The 19,412-nt window shown below is 35.3% G+C and overlaps 1 protein-coding gene and 1 pseudogene across 2 annotated transcripts in view; both read right to left on the reverse strand.

Moving 5' to 3' along the window:
• The window catches only part of LOC135198530 (protein sax-3-like), a 112,550-nt gene extending 94,659 nt beyond the window's left edge, over window positions 1-17,891 (reverse strand). For both annotated transcript variants that reach the window (XM_064226195.1, XM_064226194.1), the window contains exon 1: window positions 17,206-17,891. In XM_064226195.1, the coding sequence (XP_064082265.1) occupies window positions 17,206-17,323 (118 nt within the window). In that variant the 5' untranslated portion in view covers window positions 17,324-17,891. The remainder of the gene's footprint in view (window positions 1-17,205) is intronic.
• Window positions 14,147-15,232, reverse strand: LOC135198835 (KRAB-A domain-containing protein 2-like; annotated as a pseudogene).
• Window positions 17,892-19,412: the final 1,521 nt, after the last annotated feature.

Raw genomic sequence — 19,412 nt, forward strand, 5'->3', positions numbered from 1 at the left:
TATGGAGTCCCATAGAAAAAAAAACGTACAGCAAAGTTAATATCTATATTCTTAGGACGTGCATCAAGAGAAATTACGAGTGCGACTGTATGCTTTCCTAGTCGCTTTCTTAGGGCAAAAAGGTCTGTTTTTCTTTTGTCTCTTTTTCTGTTGCCTTTCTGCCTTCCTTTGATGGAACCAGCCGATCATTTACAGGTTTACGATTGCTTTCCTAGTCGCTTTCTTAAGGGAAAAACGTCTTTTTTTTCAGTTGGTCTTCTTTGATTAATCTAGCCGATCATTTACAGGTTGCTTGAAGTAAGGAAGTCATAGAAAAAGGAAGGGAAAGCACATAGCATTATGAATTTACCCATGAAACAAGATGTTTCACTCTTGCAAAACAAGAGCAAAGGTGATTTGGTTTATATTGGTAATTCTAAAATAATAGTGTCTTTTATAAATTTTTTCACTGCACTAATGCCTACTCACAAAATAGTACTGATACAAGGCCTCAAATATCTAAACCCCTAAATATATATAACATAAAATTAATGTAAGGGAACTGATAGGTAAATCACACATATTCCATACTGTGGGTACGTTTGCAAATGTGAAAAATATTGGTAACTCGAGTGTGTTAAAGAGAAAATCAGATCCCGTATAGTCCATATACTCAAAACACAGGTGAATCACATCTAGCTATGTTTATGATCCATACTGGATTCTGAACACAATTCACTTCCCTAAATTAAGCGATTAAGCCTGTCTGTTGTGGTGTGATTGTATACAAAAGCGACTGGATACTAGAATAGTGCATGTAATTTCAGCTTCAAAATTATTTTTTGTAACAGGATATAATTTAGTATTTTATGAGCGTTAATTTTCAGGGAAATCTAACCAAGTGTAATATGAAACGCAGCGCCTCACGGAATTTATGCTATAATCCTACATAATTATTCTGTAGGATTAAATCAAAATTATTCTCTGTATCTATATCTATAATCGGTAAAAGGGCACTTTTATCCGCCACATGTGGTAATATTTCGTGATTTTATACAGAGATCAGAGAAAATCTGTGCTGACACAAACGGCAAGGTCCTATAGAATTTAATGAACAGAAAAAAAAAGATAAGGCCGTAGCTCAGTTCCTTTAAACCAGCCGGAGAGTCAGACTCCTTGATCTTTTGTCCTGTCTTTGGCTCAGAAAGGAGGGGACTGAAAAAGGATTAATTCAACTCCAAACAAGAGAAGTCTCTTTTAAATAACGGTCTCGCCGACTCTCTTCCAAATGACATTTTGGTGGTACACTTTCGTTTCCGTTCATTCCTCTTTCCCTTTATTCATTTATGTAAGTAGAGAGACGACGAAGAGAGATGTGATAGTTTAAAGAGTAATGAGGTTTGCCTTTGCTGAATTTTGATGGTCAGGCTATAGAAGTTATTTTAAATGAAAGCTAAAATACCTAGACAAAATCTGGACGTATTAAAGAGCTTGGATCGTCAGCAGTCGGATTATTTTCGTTCATGTAACATTATAATAAGGGCTGATGTGGCGAGCTTATACTATCTCGACCGTCTAGCTGTCACTCACAGGACGGAGAAGGGAATCTCGCAAGTCGAGGAGTTTTATTTAATATAATTAAATTTAAATTTTTTTGACAGATTGGCCATGAATCGCTCTTAGGTAAGTGGAGTAAATTCAGTTCATACCACGAATATGAAAATCACGTCTAATACGAGGGATCAATAACATTACTCTCATATTATAACTACTAAACAAATCCCTCAAAATGGTCACTGAATTTATTTTATAAAATGTCAATTGGTGCAAAGGTAGGCATCTTGCAACTTAATCAGTATAATTGCTGCAAGAATTAATGTTATCGGATGTATAATTACTGATAGAATACTATGAGTTCTAATATTTAGAATAGTATAAGTGATTGACGACAACTTACTCTAGTTGAAGCTTATTCAGAATTTTCCGAGCCTTCATGACTGAAGACCGTTATTAATTAACGAAGTGTAATTACTGTTAGACTAATTACAACCACAGCAAAGCAAATAGAATTTAATTAACTCCGGATGACATAAAAAAACTTTAGTATAGGAAAACTGAACTGCCCAAAAAACCCAGACATCTGTAGCCTTCGTGGTGAATATGCTTAGAAACGCATCTATTGTAGGGGTCAGAGGGATATACATGTTAATGAATAAATTAGGACATCAATATTCATCCATCTCCATGGGAGAAACTCTCTCTCTCTCTCTCTCTCTCCTCTCTCTCTCTCTCTCTCTGTTACATGATGAAATTCGTAGATCCAAGATTCTCCTGTGGACTCTGCCACCTGTCGTAATATTCAATAAATATTAACCAGGTGCAAGGGGTCTTCACTGATCAACGATTGGCAAATACAAGAGGGACCTACGCTTTAGATTAGGTTATGTTGTAGATTCGTCCTTTGCCGAAGAGATTATTGTTGTTAACAGCCCCAATCGATGCAGCTGGTTAGATAAACAAACGCAAGACCAAGTTCTCAACCGACATAGTCTTCGGTCTTGAACTTGGTCTAACCTGCTTGATTTGTAACTCAATGCCTAGTTATTTTACGTGATTGCTCATATGAACATTAGGTTTAGTTATTAAAGTGAATTGAGACTATTCTTATGTTGAATGAAAAGAAAGTGAACATTAGGCAAAAGACTTCATTGTCGACCGTGACGATCAGATGGCACGCTGCTTTGCTGCATTGTGCCTAGGTTGACCTTACCGAGGAATTATGTACTTCGTAACTGGACGATTGTGGTAGGTGCACCATAGTGTGTGTGTGTGCGTGTGTGTGTGTTTTTTTCTATGCAGAAATACCAATCTAAAAAATTTCATTTAATATCAAATTCACTCAATCTCGGAACAAAATACACGGAAGGGGAAGAGACCTAAATGCAAGAAAATTGAGTAATAATTCTGATGTCCTATAGCGAGAATCGAACCCGTATCCCTAGTGATCAGAACGAGGTCATGATGCCGACTTGACCACACTGTTCACACCTTTTTAAGATATCAGGTATCTGTAGTATTTGATTGAACCAGGTGCCTCTTGTGTTCCATTCAGATCCGAAAAGAAATATTATATTACAAAAGGACTAAATCATAATATTCTTCATGACTTGTTAGTACTGTACATTTCTATGATTAACAGATAACTTTGTATATTCATTATGAACGCATGTTTCTTTTATAGTCAAACTTTTTTGTATTAAAATTAAAAGACCAACAATATTCAAATCGAAGGCTTCAAAAATGATATGCTTTTGGATTTTCAGTAGCATTGACATTGTAATGTAATTGTTTATCCAACAGTTCTGTGAATATATACATATACATATATATATATATATATATATATATATATATATATGTATAGATAGATATATATATACACGATATATATATATATATATATATATATATATATATATATATATATATATATGTGTGTGTATATTGAACCTAGCTCAGACTGAATGGCTGAAAAGCGAACCCTATGAAATAAGTAACATGACAGTATATGATAAATATATATATATTATATCTATAGTTATATATTATATATATAATATATATATATAGATATAGTATATAGCAGATATAATCTAATATAGTTTATCTATATATTATTATGTATGCTAGTAATATACATATATATTATATTATATTATATTATATATATATTATAATATATATATATATTTATATATTATATATATAATTATATATTGTATATATTCACAACAATGGAGGTGTATAATTGGAACCTAGCTCAGACTGAATGGCTGAAAAAGGCCGAACCCTATGAAATAAATAACATGACAGTATATGATATATATATATATATATATATATATATATATATATATATATATATATATATATATATCATTAAAACGCCAATGTTATTGGAAATCTAAAAGCACATTCTTTTCATGGGTTTTACTAGAATATTGTTTATCTTTCCATTTTAATTAAATTTTTTTTTATAATAGCACAAAACCTATGCACATAAATTAAATGACATGAAAAATATTTCAATTTATTTTCCTTTTGTAATATATCTTTTTAAATTTGAGCGGAGCTTCAGTTAAATACTGTAGATACCTAATATGTTAATAATACACACGAATTTATTCTTGCACGAAAAGTTTCGTATATCGCCGTTTGTAAACCGTTCTAAATATGCTTTCAGTAATTTAGTATTTTACAAACAAAGACTATCTATGAGACGAGTACTTGTGAGACATTATGTAAAAAGCTTTTCAGTCGTTGTACTTAATAGAATATGGGTATACCTTCCTATATCGGAATGCTATCAAGGGCAGATGCTCATGAATTTAGTAAGTCTATGAATAAGGTAAATCAAGCAATGAGCAAGCAGAATAAGATTTGGACATCAAATACGCAGAAATGGCTCGCGAAAGATAGATAACGTGTAAGTATGGCATGACCGTGAAAGGGATGTCTTGGGCTTATTTTGCACCACCCCGTGGAGGATGTTGCGAGACTATCAACTGAGCTACTTTGGGCACCAGAAACGTCGGAAAACCCAGATCTCCTTGGACGAGAACTCCGAGACTGGAAGCTAGAGATTGCTGTATTTGTGGATACGAGAGCGGAGGAAAGACATGGTCTTTGAATTCTCCAGAGGTCCTTTGCATCGCTGGAGGCGATAATGGTGATTTTGTTAAGTTGTAATACAAAACGGGTTGAAGGTAGATAAGCAGTAGTAGCATTGATGGGGAAGATAACTTGGTATGGGTAGAAGGCTTTATCTGGTAGGAGGCATAGACATAAGAGTTCAATCGAGATACAAAAGTCAGCGATGTTGAGACAGGGATAGACAACTGAAGTCGTGAATTTGGACCGTAAAATAGAGTCAGGAATCAGAGTAATTGGGAATTTGGCACGTCAAGTGTAGTCGGGTATTTGGCGCGCATAGAATAGTTGGGAATTTGGCGCGCATAGAATAGCCGGGTAATTGGCGCGCAGAGTAGGAATATGGAGCTCGTTAAGACCAACGTTCAGACAAGTTAGTAGAAGACGTTAATGTTATGCAAAGCTTCAGAAATCGACGAAGTATCGCAAAAAAGAAGAAGGCGCTGAGAAGCCTCACTCAGTTGTCCGTTGAGACTGAGACCTTATGGGTAGAAGTGGAACGATTTATTTTCGCTAATCGAAACTGATCTCTCCGTCGCTTCAGAGCTCGAGCCCAATTATCATCTGAATGCGAAAATAGAGATTATAACGGATTATCCTCCAAATCCTCCCCTCTTTCTTTCTTTTTTTCTGACCCAATTCTCGGTTAATTTTCATGTTCAGTAGCGCGTGTGAGATTCCATCAAATAAAATAGATTGTTTGATTTCTCTTTGTGAATTTCGGGAATTTTATAATTCATCGTAGTCGATTTCCCCGATGTCTCTTCTTGTCAGCCTGCTAAATTGATGATCGTTCGGGTCCTTTCTCCTTCCGGCACTCGGGCGGGAATCCCAAAGTGATTCTGGGTTGCGACTCTTGTGGTCTCTTGCATTACATACGTACGTGTATACGTGTATATATATTATAAATATATATATGTATATATTATATATATATATATATATATATATATATATATATATATATAGAGATGTAAAATATGTTCGTGTGCGTGTACGTCTGTGAGTATATTGAGGTCATTTGGACACGTGGAAGATATAGAACGGTTGAAAATAGTATAACCTGCAGACCTTATGGGCGAAAAGCAAAAGAATTTCGGGACAAATGAAACGTAGGTGGTACTGGAAAGGGAGAACAGTGATATCCGGTAACCACAAGAGTGAGTGTAATATACAGGTGAATTGCTGTGCGCTAGTTGTGTCTGGTAGTGACCTTTTTCGGTTTTCTCTGGAAAATCATTCCAGGGAGATAAGTGGCGACAGGAACAAAAAAAAGATGTATTTTTATGATTAGCACGTCACTGTAGAATTGCGATGTCGTCACCATTCAAGTCACTTACAGAAATAACGAACGCATTAATGTCACTTCCTACCAAAATTGGCCGTAGGAAAAGTTTTAGGTGCTCCATGACTCAGAATATTTTTGTTCTTGAATTTATTGTTACTATTAAGAGAGGAAATGTTTGGCAAAGACCGGTCGTAAAAAAGGGGAAAGTTTTTTCTCTTTACCCTGATACTAGAACAGAAAGACAGAAATGCGATAGCCGAATTCTTTTAATCAAAGAGGGAAAAATTGCCTTTTGATATTTTCGGATAACGATGAGGTATTTCCAACCTCTCTCTCTCTCTCTCTCTCTCTCTCTCTCTCTCTCTCTCTCTCTCTCTCTCTCTCTCTCTCTCTCTATACTATATGTCTCCAATTGCACTTATATATCTTTTCATTGGCTTATCTGAAAGATAAGTATCGTTTTTTATTTATCGACATTCATTAGAATTTCTTTGTGTCACATTATTATATTATTATACGTTGGAACATGATACTCTCTTTATTAAAGTAAGACAAGGAGCAAAACTGTCTTTGTACAGTCATAACTGCCTAAGATAGATAAACTTTAGAAATTTGATGTGTCAGCTAGTTAGAACAGATAATATTATCTCAAAGGTAAAATCATATTTTTTTTTTCTACGGTGTACGAAACATAGGCGGGTTGCACTGTTGACATTACTTAAGGCCCTTCACGGCGTCCCTTCTCCCCCTAGCTGTAGTCCCTTTCATTCCATTTACTACACCTCCGTTCATTTTCTATTTCTTCCTCGTACTTTCCACCCTCTCCTAGCAATTGTTTCAACATTATTCTCAACGCTAAATGAGCTCGTAGGTCCCAGAACTTGGTCTGTGGCCTAAACTTAATATTCCAATTCCAAAATAGTGAGGATTCTAAACGAAAGGCAGCGACCCTGGTTTGGAAAGTAACGGAATTCAAAGAGAAAGATAAGTCTATTGTCTAGCAAGGCATTAGTGATTCTAAGAGAAAAGCTGCGGTTCCCTTTTGAAAATAATCGTGAATCAATATGAATTCATAGATGAAAGTGGAGATCCAGCATACGAGAGTGTAGAAATGTACAAGATTCTAGGGGTGGGTGGGCGTGGGGTTGGGGGTTTGGGGGCGAGATCCAGTTTTTGAGAGATCGCAGAAGGTAACGGGATTCTATTATTTTCGAGGGAGTTTATGAAGTAACCGGATCCCGCTCAAGGGAGAGTTCGTAATGTAGCGGAGATCCTAAATGGGTGGGACGGAAAAGGTTTTGCTTTTGAGAGGCTGATATGAAGTCATGGGATTCTAAAAGGAGGCCGGGGACCCTATTTTAAACAGTGCATGAATTCATGGGATTAAAAAAAAGAAACGAGATCCTGTTGTGGGGGGATGAAGGCAGTAACGGCGATTCTGAGAGTGGCTTCGATCCTGTTTTACCGAGAGTTCAAGAAGTAGCTTGGATTGCTAAGGAAACAAGAAAATTTAATATCGGTGATACTAAATAAAAAGGCTAAACTTCCAAGAGACATCGAATATCATAGTAATTACTTTGCATTTGCATTCGTTATGTCTGGAGGTTTTAATAACGAACAAGTTACCCCTTTTTTTTAGCCCTTTAAGAAGCCCTTTAAGAAGCCCTCTTTTTATAGCCCTGTAAGGAGCCCTTTTTTATAGACCTGTAAGAAGCTCTTTTTTATAGCCCTTTAAGAAGCTCTTTTTTATAGCCCTTTAAGAAGCCCTCTTTTTTTAGCCCTGTAAGGAGCCCTTTTTTATAGACCTGTAAGAAGCTCTTTTTTATAGCCCTTTAAGAAGCCCTCTTTTATAGCCCTGTAAGGAGCCCTTTTTTAGAGCCCTGTAAGAAGCCCTTTTTATAGCCCTGTAAGGAGCCCTTTTTTATAGACCTGTAAGAAGCCCTTTTTTATAGCCCGGTAAGGAGCCTTTTTTTATAGCCCTGTAAGAAGACATTATTTCATCCAAATTTCCCAGTGATTTTAATTAGACTTGTTTCCCTCTTGCAACTTCCATATGTTGCTGGCAAAATAAATTGATTTTACCCCTTTACCCCTTTAAAACGTAAACGCAAGTTTTGATAGGATAACGATATTTAATCTTGATTTCATCTTAAATGTTCGTTCTGCATGAACGCAAGTTACCCTTTGGCAGTTAAACCCTTTTAAATTGGAATTCAAATTGCTCTTTTGCATCTAGCAGTTCTTGAAACAAATGTAAATTGCCTTAGTTTTGCATTTCATATTGTGAGAGCAAAAGCTAATCTCCAGTATTGGCGTTAAAGAAATTTTAAATGCGAGAAAGATTGTCCATTTTCTGCTCTAACAAACTGCTAAAATGTAAAACATATGGAAAAAAATGAAAAGCCAAAGGTCAGAGTAGTAATTACTGACACTGTGAATAAACAGTAAAACCTGTTCCTAGAGATAAGAGAGCACAAGATGTTTCCTCTGATGGACTAACAAGTCTTTGAGACATCCTAATCCTTGTAACTCCGTGTAACACTGAGCGAGGAGAAAAGAGGTGTTTATAGTCTCTTCCCTTATCAGATGCAATCTAGGTAAATAAAATTAATCGTAAAAGTCTTTCGCTTCACGTTTTCACTTTGTTAGTTTAAAGAACAGTACTTGAATAAAGTTGATGAAGTCTTGATGTATCCACCACCAACAATGCAATTTCTTTTAATTCTTCAGTTGCAGTGAAATAGGGTTATCAAGACATAGGAATTCCGCTCACCGTATCAGGAATGTTCCAGTTTGTTTATTAATAATTAACAGAACCTACGAGAACAAACACAAAGAAAAATTAACTTTGCTTGCATTTATTAATTCTTTATAATTATAAAAAAACTTTTCTTAATGAAACAACCATTCACTAATCTTTTCAACATCTTTACCGATTTAACATTTTTACTGCGAAACTTAATCATCCTTTTTTGGTTTTCTGAAAAGAAAATTATTGTGTTGGCTTTGTCCGTCCGTCCGCACTTTTTCTGTCCGCCCTCAGAACTTAAAAACTGCTGAGGCTAGAGAGCTGCAAATTGGTGAGTTGATTATCCACGCTCCAACCATCAAATATACCAAATTGCAGCCTTCTAACCTCGATAGTTTTTATTTTCTTTATGGTTAAAGTTAGCCATGATCTCGCTTTTGGCAATGATATAGGCCAGGGCACCACCGGCCCGTGGTTAAGGTTACATTGGCCGCGGCTCATACAACATAATACCGAAAGGAAATTACCATTTCCAGCTCATGATGAAGCAAATCAGATTCCTAACATCCGGCCTTTCATCAGCTGCAACTTATGTAAAATGCTCTCTATTTAGAGAAATGGGGATTATATAACGAGCACTTCGCTTTTGTTATTTTTTTTTTTATTTTTTATTTTTTATTTTTTTTGCGAATCAGACCGGATGAGATCATGTCTGCCGCCTGGTGTACCAGAGGAAATTGGTGATGCTTAGTCCCTAATTTGCCGACGGGAATTAATTAGCGCCTCGCTATTCTACATATTAGGTTCACAATTACCTCTTCCTTTTTACTTATTCTTTTCCTCATGCATCATCTCGTTTCCGGACTTTTCCAGGGAAATTGGCCTAGCCAGCGATCCAGGTTTTAGGCCGCGTCTCCTTCAGCTTATTTTAATTTCTCGAGTGTAATGACGTGTCATCAACACTGGTCTACGAGAAAAATAAAGATAAGTCTTGGCCAGCATTAATTTCTAGTTTATGTATACCAGCCCCTGTATTCGCAAATTTGTGTGGGTCTGTTAATTAACGCACGCAGGAATCCACTCACGAAAAGATGGACAGACGCACATTTCTACATTCGTTTACACATAAACACACAAACACAAACACATACATATATATATATATATCATAAATATTTATATACATACATATATGTGTGTCTGTATGTATGAATGTATGTATGCATGTATGTATGATCCTCTTCTAGTCTGCGAGAGACCCTCCTTGAAGGATCCCAGCAGGAGACACTAATTTGTTCTCAGAAAATGCGCTGTTAAATGTACCTGGTTGTTAGTCAGTTGTGGTGGATAACAGTCAGGGTTGGGGAAAAGAGTAACACTGGAAATCTCATGCCAACAGCTTCGCAAAGCACACATATACAAACACACACACACACACACACACGCACACATACTGCCTGAAATTTCAGGCAGATAGCGAAATACGGCGAAACACATTTGACCCACCAGAGGTTTGCACTAATCAACGCCGAAACAGTGTAGGTGGATCACTGCTTCGCCGTATTCAGTACTAGCCCCTGGGGGGATCAAATGCCCCTAAGTGCATTTCGCTATCTGCCTGAAATTTCAGGGTTTTGTAATGTACGGGGACAAGACATTTCTAATTAATTGATTACATATTTTTCTGAGACTTTATAGCATTTGGATCGAAAAGTAAACATATTCAGGAATTTCAAATCGATGTTTGTATGGTACAGATTTCTTTTTATGTCATTATTAATCATTTCTACTTGAAAGCCGTGAGCGTTGAGAGTTCTTTAACTGGAAACGAGCCATTTCAGTCTCAGACCAGGTCAACTCCAAGGTCAGGTCAGCTTAGTATCCGATATGACTGGGCATCTCATATATTATCTCTTGATTTCGCTTCTTTTAATATACCCGGTATCCTCATTTTAATGCAGTGTTTTTTTTATTATGCCCAAAATATGTTTTATTATATATAATATAGATTCGTTCTCAATGTTTTGAAGGAACAGAAATCACTTTGAACTTCACGTGGAGACGAAGTTTTCTAATCCGTGAAAAACTTTGATTTCACCAGTACAAAACAGGTGTAGAAGTTGGCCATATATCTGGTGGAATATTCCCTTCGAAGTAAGAGTAAGGTTAATTGGAATTTGTAGATGATGTCATTCGAGGTGTCTTTATGAGGATCGCAACCATTGTTAAAAGCCTTTGCGTCCCTTTAATCCTTATCTGATTTCATCATTTCATTATCCCCAACAAAGGAGAAGACGAATCCTTATGAATGGGATTAAAAACAAAGTGATTTATCTCCACAAAAGAACGACCCGGATTCTTGGTCCGCTGTTTAATCCACGATTGTTAGATAGAATATATGTATATTATATATGTATATAAATTATATAAAGATACATACCTATATACATATATATGCATATATATATGTTAATGTGTGTGTATGTATATATATATATATAGATATATATATGCATAGATATGTGTATCATATAATATATATATATATATATAAGTATGTGTATATAAAAATACATTTACATACATACATATATATATATATATATAATATATATTATATTAATATATACATATGCATACAAATATATATGCACATTTATATAAATACATATAGAAATATGTGTGAATTATATATACATACATACATATACATATATATATTATATATATATATATATATATATATATATATATATATATATATATATATATATGCGTGTGTGTGTGTGATTGTTTGTTGGTGCGTACATACATGAATCTTAGATATTTTGTAGCGTTTATAAAGCCAGTACCCAAGTGCACCTTTAAGCCGTTAAATGTTATGGTAGTTCAAGATAGTTTTCAAATATTTGCAATGATAGTGATGAAACCTCCAACGTTCTGCATCCACTTGAAAATTAAATAAGGAATATACACACACATAAATATAGCACTGGAAGCCTTTTTATGAGACGGAGGTTATATAATATATATATATATTTATATATATATATATATATATATAATTATATATGTATATATATACAATATTATACTTTGATAATTATATATATATATATATATATATATATATATCTATATATATATACCTATATAGATATATATATATATATATATATCTATCTTACGTATATATGTAGTGATATATTTATATAGTAATACCACAATGTATGCATCGTATAGATATATATATATATATATATAGAATATATATATATATACATATATATGTATATATATATATATATCTTTTTCATTTGATGCTTTTATTATATATATACGCACATATGTATGCATATATATATATATATATATATATATATATATATATATATATATGTATGTATATATTTATATATTTGCATGTATGCATATTAAGGCTGACACAGAAATGCTTTGTATGCCCGAGAACTCTGTTGAAATAAATCTTGATGAATTACCGATGAATTTTTTTTCTATCACTTTAAAGTATTATGTGGGAGTTGTTAAATCAAAAGTCAATCATGTTCCTTTTTACCTAAAATATGCTTGTTTTCGTATGTGTTTAAGTAACAGTTAGTTATCGGTTAAGAATGGAAGCTCGTGATTTTTTTTTTTTTGGTAAAGCCGGCTTGTTAGTGGTTTATTACTTTTCCTTTGCATGTCTTATGTGGAAGGAGCATTAAATATTGGAATTAAAGATTTTTCCCAATTTAAAGTTCGAATTAGCATAACGTAGTTAATTTAAGATTACTCAGGGTTTTTAGTTATTTTGTTTTCAATATGAAGCTGGGGAATAGCTGGCAAACTCTGATATGCTAGAATAAAACAGATACTGTGTAAACGCTGAATTTATCCAATGCATTTTGTGTCTTCTTATCAAGAGAGAGAGAGAGAGAGAGAGAGAGAGAGAGAGAGAGAGAGAGAGAGATTAATCGTTCCCTCTAAGATCTTTTCTTCAAATAACTAAGCAGCAGAAGAGTGTTTGAGACGAACGGAAAATAGTGGTCTCTTAAGACGAGGCTCTTCATTGGAAGGTCTCTTCTAAAATCTCTTGTATATTTGGAGGTAAGATCTTCCTCATTGAAATTCTCTGCGTAATTAGGCTTACTGCTGTATCTTGCGGCATACACACCACACACACACATATACATACATACATACATACATATATATACAAATATATAGTACTAGTAAAATAAAAAAAAAAAAAAAAAACATAAAAACGGAAAAAAAAAAAAAAAACAAAAAAAAAAAAAAAAAAAAAACAAAAAAAAATTCCCCAAGAAAGTTAAGTTCTATAGGCTCGTTTTATTAGATAGAATTCTGTTGTAACAGAACGTTTTTGACCAGCCATGTATATATATATATAATATATATATATATATATATATATATATATATATATATATATATATATATATCTATATATATATGTTACGCAAAATGTGGATAATTGCCAAATGTGTACATTTTGCGAGAAAGTTGCAAAATGTACACATTTGGAAATTGCGTTGCCAAATGTAGATAATTATCCACATATGGCAAAATTTTGCCATTTTTTTAAAAAAAGCAACGGCATTTTGCCGATTGTACACAATAGGCAGAATGAACAAGAATCAAAGAGAATTAATAATTATTGTTCAAATTAAAAATTAGTTATTATTAGTATTTATTGTTCAAACTAAAAGGGATGACACTACTTTAACACTTAAATATTGCTACAAGAACGACCAGGGTGGCAACGAGAGTTACATTTTAACAGCTTATTTGTGCAGGAGCATCTGGAAGTCGTGCAATTTGTATTATAGGCACACTTCTCATTCCCTTGGCCTCCTGTGTACTGGTTACAGCGGTTCTCAAAGCCATTTCATAGTCGGGAACCTCATCTGGGGTGAGGAGCTTCTCCTTAACGGGGTCCATGTCAGCTGCCGTGTACCGGGTGGTTATGCGTCCTTCTCTGCAGCCTACCTGGTACAGGTCCTCGTCTCTCTGCAGTACCACAACCAGGAGGTTCCTGCTGTCACTCGGCCCACGATCAAACTCGGGAACTTTCAGCGTCGCGTTGTCACCCACTTGTAGGGCACTTAGGAGGTGTTTCGCTCTCCTTGTCATTCTAAGTGCGGTTTTTTCTTGGCCGGCTGCAGCCAGTGGCCGAGCTTCAGCGAATTGCGGCGCCTCTTCTCCACTCTCTATCCTTCCTGTTCCTCCTCTCCTTCCTGTTCCTCCTCTCCTTCTTGTTCCTTCATCAGCCGCCCCTTCGGCTTCATTTGGGAGGATGGTGTCTAAATATTCTTTAGTTCTTATATTGCCGAGCATATATTAGGTGGAATAACAGTGGATGCTAGGAAACCTACCTTGGGTTCGATCCGAACGTGACTTTAAAACGGACTTGTTTTTATGGTTTCATGTTCCGAAATGTTTATTTGCCACTGGACAAAGTGGACCCCAACGCTCCACCTGCTGGACTTGTTTTGTGCATCCAAATTTTTAATTTGTCTTGAATGACTCCATTCAATCTTTCAACTGCACCTTGGCTTTGTGGGTGGCGCGGCCGACCAGTGACGAGCTTAAGTTCAGGCCAGAGCGTAGACAACTCTGATATAACGGCATTCACAAACTCTCTCCCGTTATCCGAGTGCAGGATAACGGGAGTGCCAAAGGTCAAAAATATTGGGAGAAGCGTGTTAGCAACCTCCTCAGCTCGTTTTGATGTAAGGGGCCACAGCAGACAAAACTTGCTGAAATGGTTGATGAAGGCTCCGAATATACTTAAATACCCCATCAGGTAATGGTTTGAAGATTGATCAATCAATTTGGGGCATCCGATGGCATGAAAAATAGTCCCTCGCTTCTAACAGGCTTCACCACCAGACCTTTATATACTCTACGTTTTTTCTTCTCTTGACACTCAATGCAAAAACTTATGAACATCTGGCAGCACTGCATAGTCAAATTAGCCCACTTCTTTTGTCCTTCTTTGAAAGTTTTCTTTTCACCGCCATGACCCACAGCTGAATGCGCGACCGAAATGGCCTGATGAACTTCCTCAAAGCACACTATAAACTTAAATTCAGTTTCCAATCCTTTACGCTTCCGAATAAGTCGGTCATCGTCACCAACTCTTGAGAATTTCGAATCTTTTTTTCATATTATAGTCATCGCTGGTTTTAGGCCCTTCCTTTTCAATTTTAAGCAGCTGAGCTATCCACTGTGTATGTTTCTCTTTCCGAGGAATGACCACATTGTCATTCTTAGACTGTAATAAGTTGTCCAACTTCTGCTCAAACTGCTCTTTAAAGTCCGACATGCCACTTGTGAGTTGGTAGGACAGACCTCTGTAGTAGCAGGGAAGATGAGGTGGGCGAGACGGTAGTTGCTACTGAGCTGGTAGATCTGGTTTAACTGCCCTCCTCCTTGCCCAACTGCACGATTTCAGCTCGTAAACAAGAAGTGTTTCATATTAGTCTTAGTCTGAGAATTTCGAATAATTCTGCTCAAAACTGCTCTTTAAAGTCCGACAAAATCTGTTAACATTTGGCAAAATACTGTTGCAAAATCATGTTACATTGGCAAAAATGTCCTTGCAAAAAGTAGAAAAACTGCCAAATGTGTACATTTTGCAATCAATTTTGCCTATTGTGCACAATCGGCACCAAGCGCTGCAAATTGTACACAATAGGCAAAATTAATTGCAAAATGTACACATTTGGCAATTATCCACATTTTGCGTAACATATATATATATATATATATAATAATTCATACACATTTTACTTATACTTTTTTACACATCACCGAACAAACCTGGAGACGCGCAGATATGTCTTATGAATTTGTACTCAAAAATACAGACATCTATACAAATATAAATGTATACATATATGTGTGTATTTTATATATGTATAGATATATATATATATATATATACATATATATATATATATTAATATATATATATTATATATATATATATATATATATATATATATATATATATATATATATATATTAATATATATATATAATATATATTATATAGTGTATATGTGTACTGTATAAATATATGTATATGTGTGAGTATAATGCGCATGCGTTCGCCAAAATGAATTTATTTGAATTGGGAAAGGACCCAGGAAATGAATCCGTCATACTTAATTTATATTCTTTACTTCTATATTCTGAAGTAAATTTCAACTTGAAGCCTAATAAAGTAACTGTTCGGTGAAAGCATTTCATAAATCACCTTTTGTGACAGAACGGCTGGAATTTGTACAAACCAGCCTTCAATTGATTGAGAAAGGGAAATTTATGACAATGACTAACCTGCTGACACAATGAGAGAAATGTTTGAAATATTGGTTGGGATTTTAAATTACAATTTGCTCTATAAGAATTAAATGCCGTTTATGAATCTGAGGGAAGTAATTCAAGTTCAAGAAGAACCTAGCACACATAGAATAAATTTTAAAGGGTGATACCGCATTCTGAAACATTTCCTAGATACAAGTTATGAGAATGCATATGCTAGATTTTCATCACCTCTCTCTCTCTCTCTCTCTCTCTCTCTCTCTCTCTCTCTCTCTCTCTCTCTCTCTCTCAGTAACCCGCACATATTACAAATGAAGGATTATAAATAAATAATTAATTGTGTTTAATGACTACATCATGAATAATTCTGTCTATGCAGTCGACGGAATTATTTTTTTCTTGACCACCAATTACTCGTTTCACATTTGATTACGATTTGACTACTCGTTCGACGGCAAAAAAGAAGAAGAAGAAAAAACACACACACAAACCAAAAAGAACATTTTAATACCTTCTGCATAACTATTTCATGCTACTAAAATTATTGGAAAATTCAATAACTTTGTCAAACTGATATTGAATATAACTTGTATGTTTAATAAGAAGCTGCTTGAATAAATAGAAAGATATGATTTGCATAGTTAATTTTAAAAGTGGGGAAAATGAAGCCAAAACGTGTCACCCCGACAAAGTCCTTCAGTGTGCAATATTGTACTATGATAATGGGCATCACATCTGAAAAGATGGTGTAGTTAATTTGCTTGAAATGTAAAAAATATATTTTCAGGCTATTTTTAATGTCATGTTCAGTTAGCATGTGAATTTCACAAATGAAGCTGAACTGTCGTTTGTCCTAGTTATTACAGAATGAGTGTAAGTAGTATTAAAAAACTTATTAGTCCTACTCTACAGTTGTCAAAGAATGCTGCTCGCATCTAAAATTGATTTAATGATACCTAACACCCAATGGAAATGAAATTATTTTGACTAAATAACAGTTTATATCAAAGTATCATAAGATAAGAAAAACCATTGGTTTTATAAAAGAAGAGTTGAGTATACTTGGTATCCAAATATTAAAACTAACTTTTTATTAAGTAAATTTTTCGAGCATCTAATGTCACATTACCTTTGGCGGCAGATCGAGCAGCAGGTGTAATCCACAAGAGAATGGAAAATATGCAAACAAAAAAATCAGTCCTTGAGTAAACAAAAGTTTTGCCTCCGAGGGAACTATTTCCTCTCATCGTTCTATTTTCAAAGTTGTTGTCTTTTTTGCCTTAGTCTCTCATCTTTCCCGCGTCCTCTTCGATTTCTTGGTTCATCTTCACCGATGTCATATTTTTGCATAAGTTATCCCCTCACTCGAGTTAAAAAAGTAACAGTTCCAAGTTCTTTTCGACTTTTTTCTCATGACATTTTGAATATCACTTTATGGTATTTCCCGTCTGAATAGAGCTCGTTCAGCGTCCATTCATTTATCACTCAATCTCTAGAGAGATTGTGAGAGTCACATCGTTATCTGATGCTCATTGTTCTCTTCTACCTCGTAGGAACTTACCAAGTTTGGCGCCGTAACTTCCCGTACCATGAAAATCTTATAATTGCAAAAAACGTTTTATTGGGGGAGAATGTCATTTTCGGCGGCTTCTACGAGGACCTCGTGCAAGAGATTTTTACATGGAGGCTTTCCAGAGAGGCGGAAGAAAAGTTTTTCAAGCGCTTTCCATCATGACCCGGAGAGTCTGAACGAACCGCTAGCCGCCACGTTGGAACACGCACTGAAGGTCGGCCGAGAGATACCTCCCACATCAGCATTCCAGGCAGACTGGGAATTCTGGAATCTCACCTCAGCATATCACTCGACAAGTCTGGATTGGTACACACGGCCTTTACGGGTCGTTTTAAACTTGTGATTACCCGGAAAAGGACGTAACACAAGTTCGCCGATTTCATTCGTTTGTTGATAAGAGAAATTATCTGTTATTTAGGATAACTTCGGAAGTTAACTTTCGGAGATCGCCGGCGCCACGTTTTGCCCCTACGTCTGGCAGCGAGAGACGCCGGTTCCAGGCAAAGAAATTCCCGGTGAGGTTGTGAATCGCATCCGAGATTGATCTTATTCTCACGTTTATTAAGAATTCCCTTACGGTTTGTCGTGTACCCGAAATGTCGGGACATCAGAGAGGAAAAATGATGACTTTGAAGCCTTGCAGCGTCTAATTCTTTTTATTCCGAGTGGTATTTTTCTTTTATCATAATAGAAACTGGTGCAAAAAGTATTTTTACAAAGTGTTACCTCGTGGTGGGCAGTTCTGTAAATATAAAGGATCTGTATTCTCTTTGGAAAGCTAATGCTTTAAGCCTTCGTATTGTTGTCAGTTATTTGTTTTTACAGTCTCTTACGGAAGGATTAATTTGAATTTTTTTTCAGAATTATGATTTTAAAATTTCGTAGCATCTAATAGTCTCTCTCTCTCTCTCTCTCTCTCTCTCTCTCTCTCTCTCTCTCTCTCTCTCTGTTTTGAAGTAAGTCTTCAATTTTATTTTACGTAATGCTTTCATCCTGTTGCTCCTTGCAGATGGCGGCTAGGATTGGTATTATTCTTCCCTGTCATTTCTCCATTTACTTTTCCTTTCTTTCCATTAAAAGCATCTGATATTATCCGTTTATGAAGGTAATCCTTTAATTCAGGGATTCTTAACCTTATGATGACCCCAGACCCCCAATGAATCGCCCAATATGGATCCATACCCACTTTCCTTAAGACCACTTGGGTCCTCTTTGTTGACAATAGAATTTAATATACTTAGTTTAATACATATTTTAGGCATGAATAGCTAGGAATTGAACATACAAGAAAATCAAAAGCATTTACAGTTTTATATAGTTATTTTATTTAAAAATTTACCCATGTATACATTGCCACGGTAAAATCATATATACACAAATATCCACAGATCAAGTCCCATACCCCAGCATGTGGTTCTCATGCCCCAAGGGGTATGGATACCCCTTGTTAAGAACCGCTGCTGTAAATGATATTCACGAGGGCTGCTGGAATAAGTGCCCATTTTCCCTCTTGTGATTATTTATACAAATTTCAGGACTGCTTCAGGCATCTGTTTGGATACGTAGGACAAAGGGTTGGCCCTTGAGTTCATCCTGATGCAGGTGTTTTTAGATAAAGGCCTATAACATTAATTTTGCAAAAGTAAGGGAAACTGTTGAGTGAGAAACGAATTCCAGTGCGATGATTAATAGTCACTATATGCTGATGAATAATCTGTATGTGATGTTGCCCACCAAAAAATATGTATATATTGTCATTAAAG

This window comes from Macrobrachium nipponense, chromosome 22, assembly GCF_015104395.2.
Source record: "Macrobrachium nipponense isolate FS-2020 chromosome 22, ASM1510439v2, whole genome shotgun sequence".
Taxonomy (NCBI): domain Eukaryota; kingdom Metazoa; phylum Arthropoda; class Malacostraca; order Decapoda; family Palaemonidae; genus Macrobrachium; species Macrobrachium nipponense.